Here is a 14,702-nt window from a genome sequence, read left to right on the forward strand (position 1 = left end):
TTAACTCTGTGGCTCTTTTACTGCTTATCTGAATTTGAATCTTGGCAAAAGGTTGGTATTGAAGAAGATCTACAAGACTAAGCAGACACAAGCCTTTCCCACTTCTTTTAAGGACAACTCTACCATAATTAGATATTCGTGCATGCAGTGCTGCATAATTGGAGATGGCTCATACATTTCTTTGCATTTACAAGAAACCGTTCGAACAAAGAGTTGGAAAGTCTTCAGCTGCTGCATTAGACAGGATTCTAAACCCATGTTACTAGCCCCACAGGCAGATTGTCCCCATTATACTCTTAATCACAAGAGAAATGTTATGAAAATGCTGTCACAAAAAGGAAGCTTTTGCGCATGCATTCAACCGATAAGCGCATTGGACACTTCTTATTTGTGTGACTGATTTGGTCGAGATTCACAATTCTCTGATAACAAACCATCTAGCAAAGTGCACAACAAAATTAGGCTAAAAAATGCTTAGTTCTGCAGCTGCGGAGAATGAAATAGATTATTTGATTTTATACATTGGATATTCAAATGAGTTATAGTACTCAGATTACACCAAGTACAGAAGTTTTTAGCCTTTGTGCTTGCATTAGAATGGCTAAAAACATCTGAAAACAGAAATGGACCTACTTAGCCACAACACATCAACTAATCATGGGATTACAGCCCCCACAAACTCGCATAACATAGATTAAGACATATTACTTCATAGTTGAAGCATTCATAAATTGGTACACACGTATAGCCTATAATTCAATAAATCTCACCAACCAATCAAAGCACGGAGAATGCGGATTATACTGCCACTTAACATGGCTTGCAGAAATTTTAGCTTCCCAGGGGTGTATGGTGGGTATCTTGCAGCTGGATCCCCAGAAAATCCACGTTGTAAAACTGACTTTTTATGGCTGAAAGCATCAAAAGAGAATTTCCCATGGTATGATCCCATTCCACTTTCTCCTACACCTCCGAATGGCAAAGTCGGCTCTAAAGCCTGCACCAATGAATTTGTTAGTATGACTCAGGTCCATCAAGTTGTATTTTCTTCCGTGAGCTATATGTGCGTCCATATAACTTGACCTCATGCCAGTTTATGTGCAAGCATAAAAAGCTATTGTAAGTATTAGAACTTCCCAGAAAGACTTACATGTAGAGCTATCTCATTAATGGCGATGCCCCCTGCAGAGACGCTTCTAATGAATTCTTCCTTGAGCTTTTTGTCATTTGTGAATAGATATGCAGCAAGAGGCTTTTCTTTAGCTTTAATCAGGGTAATAGAATCCTCGATTTTGTTGACCTTTATATTAGAAACAACAAACAACAAAAGAAAGTCAATACGCTAAAAGGTATTGTGAGGTAAAAATAAGATTTAGCATAGAGAGGGCTCATATTTTCCTTTCTGCTCTTCATTTTTTTCAAAGGGAAGTAGCATACCACCCAGTATTTCACGGTTAAACAATTTCTTCTCTAAAGGAGCCGCCGGAATGGAATACAGCATTGATCCTTTTTCTAATTAAATTTTTGGATGGCAGGAAATACGTATTGTCTAGATGGTCATTCCATTCTTCAATATATCTTTGTCAACCCGCATAAGTATGTCCCACCACAAGTAATAAACACCTGTCATATAAAATTAGCACAAACTAAATCTAGCAGAAGTTTATTAAGTTATACCGTGACAATGGGAAGTAAAGGACCAAAAATCTCCTCATTCAAGATCAAAGAATCTTCTGGGGCATCCAGTACAATAGTAGGAGCAATCTTTCTGTAAAGATGGAAAAAATTAAATAAAATAACATGGATATTTCATCTAATAATACCGTCATTGCTGAAGGACCAAAATAATGTGCACCAAGTTTTGAAACTCACAGATTGGCTTTATCCCTTTGACCTCCAAGAACTATCTTGCCAGAAACCTTCTCATCGTCCAGTAACTTAGTTAAGCGGTCAAAATGGTAGGAATTTATAATGCTTGACAAGTCATTTGATTTCACAGGATCCTTTCCGTAGAATTTCTCTAGTTCAGATGAAAGAGCATCCACCTGAGAAGTCAATCAGAATTTGAAGAAACGAAAGTAAAATATATGTTTGTTGGCGTATATAATATAGTTCTTCAATCAGATGGGAAGACTTACCAGAGTTGAAGCATATTCTTTTGTAGTTATTGCATAATCAGCCGAAATACAGGTTTGTCCACTGTTGTAACACCACTTGCCTGCGATTAGTCGTCTTGCAGTGACCTTTCCGAAAGCAGAACAGCTTTACATGAGGGCTAATAATAACTAACTTAATAAGTAACAAGAAAGTGTAACATTGCTGGTACTGATCCAACCAAAAATGTTCAGTTAGATACAACTCTGGTAAAGAATATACATACTTTTAGGTTGACATTTGAATCAACCACCACCGGACATTTGCCACCAAGCTCCAAAACCACTGGTGTAAGATGCTTTGCCGCAGCAGCTAATATAATCCGTCCCACCTTGCCACTACCTGTAGAGTTACTTGTTTGACACAGTCTGAGATCTCTTGTTGGTAAAGTTGCTAATATCAATGCCGACATTTAATTTCTTCTGTATGATTCAATATCCGAATTTTAGCACCTCAAATAGCTATAACCTAAGGAACAATAATCTTCATCTAAAATATTCTTTCACACAATCAAACAGATTTGAGGGATAGATCCCTCTCTGACCTGCTAACATTCTAATGCAGTCAGCACAGATTACGACCTGATAAACAAGACACGTTTCTCTTGTCCCCATTTGACTTTGCATCAATAAAAACAACCAATGCTTACGCATCGATGATGTGTTCTAGGAGTTAATTGGAACATAAACATGTGAATGATGGGCTTATCATTACCTGTATAAAATATTTTATCCCACTTTTGTTCCAGCAATGCAGTTGTTTCAGGCACAGCACCTTCAACGACTTTCACGGCTGAGGTGTCCATGTACTCCCCAAGAAGTTTCAAAAGCAACGAGGACGTTGCGGGGGCAATTTCTGATGGCTTCAAGACTACAGCATTACCAGCTGCAATAGCTCCAATGACCGGCTCGAGTGATAGCACTTCGGAGGAGAACAGAGTCAGATAGGACAAAAGAGGAGACCAAGAAGAAGCAGTTTCATCAGTATCACAATGGTACAGCATAAACAACCCTCAAACCAACAAGCCACTCAGTTAATCAATTCATAAAGCAAAGGCATAGGACTGGAGCCTGGTTAAATTATGGAAAGAAAATGAACACATGAAGCACACTAGGAAATAGAATTAACATACAAAATGGATAGTTCCAAGTCGATATAACCAACACGACACCCAAAGGTTCCGACACTATTTCAGCTGATGAGGGATAAGTGGCCATTGATGTTTTCACCTGCCACCACGTGAAATTGGCATTGGATAACCTTTTAATCCAACAACCAAGAGATCCATAACATTAAGCTCTGAATTGTTTAAACTTACTTTTTCTGGCATCATCCATCTATGTAATTCCTTCAATGCATACTTGCATACTGATGATACTCCAGAAACCTGCATGATATGTATAGATAAAGGGAAAAAGAATTGTTAGAAGACAAAGGAGAAGAGACATTCTGTCTCTTGTATTAAGAGGTCTTTTTTTCTTTTTTCCTTGAATTGGGAAAAGGTAGCTAACATAAGAGGTGCTCTATCCAACCACAAAGATAGTTCCAGGGCACAGAAGCGACGCCATAGGCTTTCTCTTTCACGTCTCTTTACAATTGAAATCATGGCTTTTCTCACCTTATTGATTCATGCTGGGTTACATTAAATGCAAAGTTTTTAACATGAAAAGGCACCAGAAAGAAACGATTTTTCGAACCAAAATCTTCAGAAGACTAACTGGATCCTCAACTTACATGTACTGTTACAAACAAAATTGAGCAAACTAGAAATTGAAAATTAGGTGATAATTTCGAAAGTCCATTGTTAACAGCCCACACACACCAAACTGACTTTAGAAACACATAAATGAAGCCTACAAACGTTCTCATTTTACTATACTGCATCCCCAGATGCAAAAACCAACAATCATATCTCTGAACAGAGAAATAACATTTACCAGCACTTGGCACACATGCAAGAGTGAACACATCCAGAACAGAGCAATGACATCTCCTTTTAGTATGAAGCAACGAATTCACAATTTAGTACAAAATTTGCAACACAGACCAAAGTAGCTGGATAAAGAAAAAGAGAAACAACTTCCACCAACACCATGGTAGGCCCTCAGCTTTCTAGCAAATCAAACAAAATAAAGAACCCCCCAACTCCCAAGAATCTCCATCTTCATTAATGAGGAGAGAGCCTTAAATGCTGGTCACAAAAAGACAAAACCATTTACCATTTACATCAATAAACCACACGCAAATGCAGCTAGAACCCGAAATATGCAGTTCCAAGTTGTGGGCTTTGGAATGTAAGAAAGGGCAACAAAATAAAAAGGCAACAGGGATTACACAATCATTAACCAGCTATCAAGAACCAGAAGCAGACTCTGAAAAACATGAAGTCCCGAGTTCCAAGAAACAAAAGAAATCCAACCCCACCTCATAAAGAAAAGCTTCAAGTTCTGGTTTCTTGAGGTCAGAGTGAAGAGCTTCCACAATTTCTTTCTCATGGTGCGCAGTTATCTTGAGAATGGCTTTCAACTGAGAAACCCGCCACTCAAAAGTCTTGGTCTTGCCGGTGGCGTATATTGATCTTAGCTCCCCCGCCACCCCTTCCACACCCAGAGCCATGTTTTCGATAAAATCTTGGAGACCCAACTTTTATGTTGCCGATGCTCTCACCACTACCATTCCTTTGGATTTATAACTCTTATCTCCCTCTGCCGTACTTCAAAGGTGCTTGATGCATTTTTGGCTGGTTTTGTGGGCTGGCCGGCTGATTATTGTTTTTGTTTTTTTTCCAAGTATGGATTTATATACACTACGTGCTCCTCCCTGCATGTATTACACTTCCCATTTGAAAGGAGCATTTCAGCACTATTTTTTTTTTACTCAAATTAAATAAATATATATTTATTACATAATTAATTATTTTTTAAAATTATATATTAAACCCTACGATAATTATATTATAATTGTCAAATAATTGATTCGAGTTCGACCATTATCAATTTGAATTGGAATTTCCCCACGCCCTTAACTAATAAATATAATATTTTTCCCCCTTAAATTGATTAATTGGTTACAATTATTCCTCATACCATGAATAATTATATATATAGTTCTCAATATATTTAATATTTTTTCATATTAAATCATCACCCTAAAGAATATATTTTTCATTCAAGATATAAAATATTTCATAAATGAAGAATTTAAATTAAAAGTAAAATAATAAGTTAATATACTAAATACACATCAAATAAATATTTTCTAATGACTCGTGTATATTCTTAGAAATAAATTGACAATATGCATAACCAAAAGTTTAACACTTTTAATAAAATAAATGAATAAAATATATTTTGTTATATCTCTCAAAAAAAATATGTTTTAACAAAATTATATAATTACTCATTTTTTTCTAAAAAAAATTAAATAGTTGATGACTTAATTATATTGCAAATTAATAATCACTTTTCATATGGAAGTTTTTCGGTAATGATAAATTTTATTAAGTAAAGGAAAAGTACAGAGCGTACAAATCAAATGGCAATTTAAGTAGGTCATGGTATCCGCCATACTCTATATAAGGCGATAGTACTAATGTTATGAGATAGTTCAGCACTAAGTATACAGAATCTAAGCTCATCATGAATAATTCGAGCAATGGCCACTGCATCGCGAACCAGTTGTTGATACCTCCGTCGATTCCGTTCTTTGTGTATGTAGTGTGCTCATTTATTACTTGAATTTTAGTCTATAAAATTTAAATGCTCAAGTTACTAATTATGATTAAAATACTTTTTTTCTAATTAATAAAAAATTTAATTGAAATTTGAAATGGAAGAAGAAATCCTTTGACTATACATATATCTATATATATAATATAAGGTGAATTACTACCACCTTTTTCATAATATTTGACATAATTATAAATACTTTATCGTTGTTCGAAAACTTATAAATACCCTCATAATTTTATTGTTCGTTTAACAACGAGCCGTTTCGTTGGCATCCATTAGGTTTCCATCTAATTTTTATGATGAATTGGCCAAAATATCATTTTAAATCATAAATTATAATGAATTATGTATCTATTCTCACTTTCGATCACGAAACTTTTAAAAAATCATGTTTTTGGTCCGTGATACATTTCTGGTATATATTTAACAAAATAGACCACGTGGTCATTAAACGTATGAATCCAAAATTAAACTACAATAAACTAGACTGTACGTGTATCAATGCAATTGGACTTATTATAGATTAGATTTCATGTGCATGAGTAATTAGGTTAGGCACATTTTTAATGCTATGTGGAAATGAGCTATTTGATTGTGGCCTTTTGTTTTTACCGTAAATGTCAACTGGGAACGAGTGGTTCACACTCTTGATGTATGCCGGGGCTGTGCATTAAATTGCGTGCGTCCAATGTCCACCAACTGTTCGTGAAAATTTCAGAGTGAATGTTAGGTGGACTCTGTCAACATTTGTCCACTTTTGGTGTAACGAACCCTTGCATTTTGTAGCGGCCTCGACAAGATGGGCTCTTTGTTTGTTATCCTGCACAGGCAACAACTCAATAAATGAGTGGTGAAGCATAATTTCAGATTTTTTAATTTTTTTCGAAAAAATCTTGACAGAAGGTCCAGTCACTCAACATGGCTCCAATAGTATGGAACCTGAGAATCTTTAAATTTGTTGGGAGATTTTCAATTAAAACCCTCTAATACTTAAGTCAGTTTTACATGAAAATAAAATATTTAATCGTATTGGTTGTAATAAAATATAATTTACTATAAGGCCAAAAACGTTCACTTACCTAGGCCACACGACACAATCTTCAGTAGGACCTGTCGAGTGATCTACGACCCATATAGAGATCTTAATTTTATGAAGTATGTTTTAAATTTATAATGTACTAAATTTTATTTTTAAAACAAACTCTTGAAATCTGTACTTTTATAAAATGTTAATTTTTTTTTGATAATTTATTTAGTAAAAAAAAGTTTATAAAATAAATAAGATATTGTGAACTTATTTGTTCTTTCTAAAAAAGGTAAGGGTATTCATAACTTATTTTTAAAATCTCAACAAACTTTTTAAATTTAATCACAAAATTACCATTTCTAATATCTTATAAACTCAATCATCTTATTTTATTCGAACATTTCAAAAGCTTATTTTTAAAATAATCCATTTTTCCGGACATCTATGAGATTACTTTCTGTCTCATATAATGAAAGCGAGGTTACCGTTGTTCTCACTCTCAAGTACGTGTGATTGGTCATGCTCTTTAAGCCAATCAAGAAATGAAAGTACGTTTTGAGGGTCGCTCTTACTTTGACTATCGCCTGAAAAAAAATTCAATTAATTGTAGTACAATTCTGAAAAATAATAATAACAATTTTGCAAAAATCAATTCACAGAACAAACACGTTGCAACAAACAAAATAATTGTTTATAGTAGTATTTTGAAACTTAAAGAACTTAAAAGAAAACGAGCATAGTTACTGAATCAAAACTAATAGTGGGCATACTTTGGAGACTAAAAATATATTTTTTTCTATTTTAATATTAATGAATTACATAAAAAAAAATAACTCTTTTTCCAAGACTACTAGATAAAATGGTTGCCAAGATTTCTTTACCAAAAAAATTAACTCTTTTTCCAAATATGCAATCGAAAAATCGGGTCTGATCCAATCTAGGATTCATGAATCTCCAATTGGTTGGGTGGGGTCTGGGCCTGAGTAGGATAAGACCTACTCATTAACATAAATGAATCGATAAATTTTGATTTTTTTTAATATTTTTACTTACGTTTATTTAATCAAAATTTTAGAATTGTCTCAACCAGATCATTTGTTTTCCATATTATTCAAAGAAATAAATGTTTTCCATTTTTTCTCCAGACTGTTAAAATTAATTTGGAATTTTTTCTTGGCGTGGTTAAAACATTTATTTCAAGAAAATATTAACATTCTTTTTCTACAATAAAATAAAAATTTTGAAGACAAATGTAATTGGTCCGAAAACTGTAAAACATCATTCGCGCAAAATGGCACGTGATAAAGGATATTATATAGAAGGCATGTCATGCTTTCTATAATTGGTCCAAATCATATCTTATAGTAAATATTACGATTATATTCAATTAATTTTTAAATTTGTTGGAACATATACAAACACAAAATAACATAATAGACGTACAACTTACAACATCCAATAGTAAATTATGACAATACATAATAGTTCAATTTAAATCAGTAAAAAATTAATTACTAAAAATCTCTTTCACTGATCCAAAAATGACAAATATTTAATATTGTATAGAAAAAAATAATTAGAGATTGTGGGATTTTTTTTTTATTTCCTATATTTTGAATATTTACAAAAATTGATAGGTATATACACTTAAATTGTGCAGCATATGTGCAAAAAAATAATTCCCTTAACCAAGATAAGAACTTATGTTAATGACTATATTTTATCTGTTAATAACTATATTTTATCAAAATTTCCATTAAAAATCACTTCACATCATGCATTGCCAAAAATAATTAGAATGTGTAATTTACAATTTTATAATTTAGTATTAAAAAAAATATTGATGTGTGAAAACAAACATAGTGTGGGTTGTTACACCTCCGACTGTGTGGATTCTTGGAGAAAGTAAGGTGAGTTGGCTTGTGGGGAGAGGTTCTTTAAGTTTTAATCTTTTTGTTTTACAAATAATTGGATGTTAAATATTGTAATAGTGATATTTAAAACACACTGATTTTGTTCATTCACTTTGTGATTGGTTATATGCGCGCATAATATTTAGAACATGAATATTCTGTTCTTCTGTCATATGATTGATTTGAACATATTGTCCGAATGTCCAAAATTATGCACATGTTTTGTTCACTCGTCTTGTGATTGGTCTATATACCAGATGTAATAGTTCGTGCGCTCAAATTTTGTTTACACGTTTTACAATTAGTTCGAATATTGTAAAATATCATTTTTGCAGAACGACTCGTGATAAATGTCATTGACTATGTAAATCCTAAACACTTATTTGGTTGGTCTATAATTTTAAAATATTTCTGTTTCACAAATAATTTCAGGAGTCTTTATGGTCCCTTTAGCGATTATTCGATATTTTCATTATATATATAATTGGTTTAGAATCATATATTACAGTAAACATTACAATCGTATTCTATTAATTTCTCAATTTTTTTCTTTTTGGAATGTATATTAACAACATAACATGTTATAATTAGGATAATTAATACATAATCATACAAGAAAATTTAATTAGAGATTATGGAATTTTTATCTCCTATATTATAAAGATATTTACAAAAATTGATAGGTATTTTGCACTAAAATATGTGCAAAACATTTTCCCTTAAACCAAGATAAAAACTTGTGTTAATAATAACCTCCTCCCCAATATCGTCTTATTTAATTAATCTCTATTATGGCTTAGAGTCGCGTTAAGGAACTGTAAGCGTGTTTAAGTTTCACTTTCTTTTTCTTTCTTGAATATTTTCTAAACATATCAAGTAATGAATTATTTATCGTTCATTCACTTGATGAAACTGGAGGGTACAGAACCGGAGAGACTCCGCCCAACCATGACCCTCCACAAATCCGTAGCCAGAGACAGCAGCCAATGAATGACTGACAGTTTGACAATCAGTGCAGCTGACCATGGCTTCTCTCTCCGCCACTCGTCTTCTGCCTTCCGTCACCACCTCCGCGTCTGCTACGCGATTCTCCTACCGCTCCGCCCTCTCCCTTAGCTCCCTCCGATCGTCCCTTCTCCTCTCCCGCCTCTTCCTTCCCCAGGTAGCCACGCATTCTTTCTTAGCGTTTCTGCATTTCTTTACTTACTCTAACTGTTCTCTACCCCAAAAAAAAAAATAAAAAAGAAAAGCGCTCTGGGAAGATTTTCGAGTCGGAGAATTGGTTATTCGACTGTGCCGTCGCCGAAATGCTCAGCATCGGACCCCGACCAGCTGAAGAGTGCGCGTGAAGATATAAAAGAGCTTCTCAAGACCAAGTACTGTCATCCTATTCTGGTGAATTTCTTTCCAATGATATTTCTTTTTAGTTTTATTTATTTAGCATGTTTTGTCTTGAATTTCTACGTTGCTTAATTTGTTGAAATCGGGAGTTGTATTTGGATATGCTATTTACTGCTGGGATGCTCGGTGTCTTTACCGTCGTTAATTTACCTGAACTATTATGTTTATATAGTTGCTTGCTTAATTATTTAACATCGTTGTTGTTACTACTTTTATCATAATGTAGGTTCGGCTAGGTTGGCATGATGCCGGTACATATAACAAGAATATTGAGGAGTGGCCACAAAGGGGTGGTGCTAATGGAAGTTTAAGGTTTGAAGTTGAACTGAAGCATGGAGCAAATGCCGGTGAGCTTTTCAATCTGATGGATTAGTATTTACTGATTGAATATTATGTTCCTTGACAAGTTGGTTCGCATAGGGCTTGTCAATGCTCTTAAACTTCTTCAGCCCATCAAGGAGAAGTATTCTAATGTGACATATGCAGACTTGTTTCAGTTGGCTAGTGCTACTGCTATAGAGGTCATTCCCCTTTCTTGGTTTAATGTGTTGACAAACTTATTATCTGCAGGATCTCACTGATACTACTGTTCTAATTACAGGAAACTGGGGGACCCAAAATTCCCATGAAGTATGGAAGAGTAGATGTATCTGGACCTGAACAATGCCCAGAAGAAGGGAGACTCCCTGGTATCATTACCGAGACACTTGAAAATTTGTTTATTACTGTGGATGTTTAAGAGCACAACAGTCATCTAGAATGAAGATTTTATGAGTAATATAATGTTTTTACTTTTAGTATCAACTTCGGCTATTTCAAAATATATAATTTATTGTTTGGTGCTTCTGGCTCATGGTTGGATTAACTTTTTCAGAATATTAGATATGTGAAGAGAGAAATAGAAGACAAAGATTTACGTGGTTTGCAATATGGCCTACATCCACTAGACAAATGCCCAAATGGCCAACTTATGTTATTCTTTCTTTGAAGATATAACCTTCATGTAGTTATATAGGTGAATTACATATGTCGATGATGGAAAATGGAGGAAACCTCTCCAAAATCAAATCATATAGATAACACAAGAATCACTTGGATTTATTGTGATTCTGTTATGATTTTACAATAATTTGGAGAATCAATTCATGATTCTCAACAAGGTTTATTTAAACACTGGCGGTTTAACTCTAGGCAGAATACTTTTTGTTTCTCTGGTCCCTGTTTTTCATCTTATCAATGATAACAGGCTATCATATTATACAACATCACATATATCTTGAAATTTAATATTATTGTATACATCTTATATTATAACCTCTGCCTTCATCTTTTGTGGACTGCCACTTAACTCTGTTGTAAAAACCCACTAACTTTTAGAATCTTCTTTACTAATACTATTCATTTATTAGATGCTGGACCCCCTTCCCCTGCTGCTCATCTACGTGATGTCTTCTACAGGATGGGGTTGAATGATAAGGTAATTGGTCCTTTCAATTTCACCTGATATTTGTCTTCAACAATATAATTGTGATTCATGAGCTTCCTGATGGCCAGGAGATAGTGGCTCTCTCTGGTGCACACACTCTCGGAAGGTCAAGGCCAGATCGTAGTGGATGGGGGAAACCCGAGACCAAATACACGGTAGTAAAGTCACTACTGTCTTATCATTCATTTTTCAATTATCACATTCTATTCTCAACGTGTTGTACAGTTTTAACCAACAAAAGACTGAGAGGTTGGACTTATCATAGCATAGTAAATGAAGAGACGGCGAATGCCCTGCAGAAGTATATAGTGGTATCACATATTCAGCATTTAGTACCGCAGGAAATGGGAACATGCCCATGCTAATAAACTGAAAATTAAATTATACATTACTTTGAAGTTAAATCATATATTACGAGAAACACGTTGATATGAAGTATGTTATTGTTAAGAACAGGATCATGACGTCAAGCAACATGATTCTGGCCAGGTAAAGTGGCATGGCACAAGATTTTCTTATTGGAGGCTGTAGTAAAAATCCTCTTTTGCTCTTACTATTTGTTATCTTAAATTTGGCCATCCTGTAGTGGACCTGAAATAAAAAAATGTCACTGCATAATGTGCACGCACACACACACACTTGTATGTATATATATATGTTTAGCACTGAGACTGCGATTGAGCAATGAGTTTGATCTCAAGGGTTCTTCTGAACGAGGAGCAGGCATGTGAGGGGGGTACTTCCTTTGCAATCAAGTTAAGATGGTTGTGGAAGCTTCTGGCTTGCAGGGCCATGAACTAATTTTCACTGTATCAAGGACCTAGGAAAAATATAGACCTAAATCATTTTCATCATTTGGCATATCACATTTGAAAAGAAAAGTCATTAGTCAGGAGGATATTGGTCAAGGTAGAAGTACATGTTTGCAGTGTAAAACAAGAGAAAAAGTATGTTTACCATGATTTTGGTCAAGATAGAAGTTTGCTATTTACAGTTGAAACTTGGGTTTATAAATGACTGACAAGTGATGAATCAATATTGTTTACAATAAACCTTGAGGAAAGAGGTCAAAGTATGTTCACCACGATTTTGGTGAAGATAGAAGTTTGCTAGTTATAGTGGAAATTTGGGGTTATGATTGCTGACAAGTGAAGAACTAATATTGTCTACAATATACCTTGAGAAAGAGGTCCTCTCAAGTAGCTTGAAGTATGATTATTGGAAAGGATTTAAGCACTAAAGAAATGGCCTTTCATCAAAGGAGTTAAACGAGGGGATTCATGTGACTGGAAGAGCATATAGCATATGATAAGCTTTGTTAAGTTGATACATAATAATGACCTTCCAACTTTCCATGTTTCTTCTCTAATTTTGATTAATCAGGTATGCTGGGTCAATGTTTGTTAAAGTTCCAACCAATGGCATCCTCAATACCTCATTCTTTATGTTCAACTGATTAACATGCTGAGCCGTGAATTATTTGCATGGCAGAAAGATGGACCTGGGGCCCCTGGAGGACAATCTTGGACTGTGCAGTGGTTGAAGTTTGATAATTCCTACTTTAAGGTGATACATACTGACATTCATTTTTCTGGTTTTATTTTTTCTAACAGAAGTTGCTCAATTCTGTTTGTATGCTTGACTCATTTGTAGGATATTAAAGAAAGAAGAGATGAGGATTTGCTAGTTTTACCCACAGATGCTGTTCTCTTTGAAGATCCTTCCTTCAAGGTAATTAGCAGAATGTTACCTCGAAACACTTTCCTTATATGTTGTGGCTTCTCAGCTTACATAGAGTTACCTATGTGTAGGTATACGCGGAGAAATATGCTGAAGATCAAGATGCATTTTTCAAAGATTATGCTGAAGCCCATGCTAAGCTTAGCAATCTTGGAGCTAAATTTGACCCACCTGAGGTGCTGATCGCTGTTCTTTTCATTCTTGATCAATCCCTGCCTCCGTTGAGCTTCCCAAAGTTCATGTTGGATGTATATGTTGAACTCAGAACTAAAACTGTTTTTTGCCAAAAGCAACTCAGTTATGTATCTTAGATGTTAGCATAAAACAAAGCAAATGCAAATGTTCACTCAGCTAGCTTTGGAGAAGTCTGATAATGCTCATAATCTGTGCTTCCATCTTTATTGACTACATTGACACTGCCTTATTTTGTGCTTATGAATGTATATGGTTACAACATGTTTTTGCAGTTTTTTGAATCAAATTTTCAGATTTCGTGTTTGCTGGCAACCGTTCTCTGTCTAATCTTTTCTTATTTTCAATGTCTTACCACCTTCAGATACACTCTAGTTTATTATTATTATCTTATTACTCTGTGACCATGTAGCTGATTACATTAAAAGTAATGCATTCCATTATTTCTTCTGCAGGGTTTCTCATTAGATGATAGTCCTCCAAAAGGTCAGCCAGAAAAATTTGTGGCTGCCAAGTACTCAACAGGAAGGGTAAGGATTTTGTAATTGTTCGTATGAGCCTTCAGCTGCACCTTCCTTTTTCCCATGCATGAAAACCTTTACAAAACTAATAACAGCAAGTACTTAAATCTTTCATTTCTATGGTTGCTGCAGGACTAAACTTGAATACAAGCATTTCAATTTTGTGTACTGTTACTTAAAATAACATGAGATTCAGCAATTGTGTGAACAACATATCTAAAGACCTGGAAGTTTTAATGAAGGGGAAGAATAAGTGCATTGTGTTGCTTATTTGAATTGCAGAGAGAACTCTCAGAGGCTATGAAACAAAAGATTAGAGCAGAATATCAGGCTGTTGGCGGAAGTCCAGATAAGCCTCTCCAATCAAACTATTTCCTGAATATCATGATTGTGATTGCTGTTTTGGCATACCTGACATCTTTGGTTATGAACTGATATGTTTTTGGTATTATATATAGAATAAAATAGTTTTTTTCGAAACTTGAATTGAGTTAAGGTGCAAGCTTATATGTTATGCATGCGCATACTTGGGTACAG

General features: G+C 34.5%; 3 protein-coding genes across 4 annotated transcripts in view; 2 read left to right on the plus strand and 1 right to left on the minus strand.

The window, feature by feature from the left end:
- LOC105155301 overlaps positions 1-664 on the plus strand; it is a gene marked incomplete in the record, with an annotated part of 2,401 nt that extends 1,737 nt beyond the window's left edge. The window contains 1 exon segment of the mRNA XM_011071178.2: positions 1-664.
- On the minus strand, positions 494-4,891 carry LOC105155310 (aldehyde dehydrogenase-like). Its single transcript, XM_011071188.2, has 10 exons — positions 4,579-4,891; positions 3,473-3,541; positions 3,287-3,383; positions 2,869-3,075; positions 2,381-2,496; positions 2,139-2,243; positions 1,873-2,045; positions 1,678-1,768; positions 1,151-1,300; positions 494-997 (listed from the first exon to the last, which is right to left on the minus strand). Exons 1-10 carry the CDS (start codon positions 4,768-4,770, stop codon positions 767-769), a joined length of 1,431 nt encoding a protein of 476 aa, XP_011069490.1. The 5' UTR covers positions 4,771-4,891; the 3' UTR covers positions 494-766.
- On the plus strand, positions 9,726-14,655 carry LOC105155321 (probable L-ascorbate peroxidase 6, chloroplastic). Of its 2 annotated transcripts, none has more exons than XM_011071197.2 (12): positions 9,726-9,987; positions 10,071-10,220; positions 10,453-10,573; positions 10,647-10,747; positions 10,828-10,915; positions 11,636-11,703; positions 11,781-11,867; positions 13,204-13,278; positions 13,366-13,443; positions 13,524-13,628; positions 14,100-14,174; positions 14,448-14,655. In XM_011071197.2, exons 1-12 carry the CDS (start codon positions 9,850-9,852, stop codon positions 14,598-14,600), a joined length of 1,239 nt encoding a protein of 412 aa, XP_011069499.1. In that variant the 5' UTR covers positions 9,726-9,849; the 3' UTR covers positions 14,601-14,655. The 2 variants fall into 2 exon arrangements, with proteins under 2 accessions (XP_011069499.1, XP_011069505.1); XM_011071203.2 differs by having other exon boundaries at positions 9,727-9,987; positions 14,298-14,462.

This window comes from Sesamum indicum, linkage group LG2 (assembly GCF_000512975.1).
Source record: "Sesamum indicum cultivar Zhongzhi No. 13 linkage group LG2, S_indicum_v1.0, whole genome shotgun sequence".
NCBI classification, from domain to species: domain Eukaryota; kingdom Viridiplantae; phylum Streptophyta; class Magnoliopsida; order Lamiales; family Pedaliaceae; genus Sesamum; species Sesamum indicum.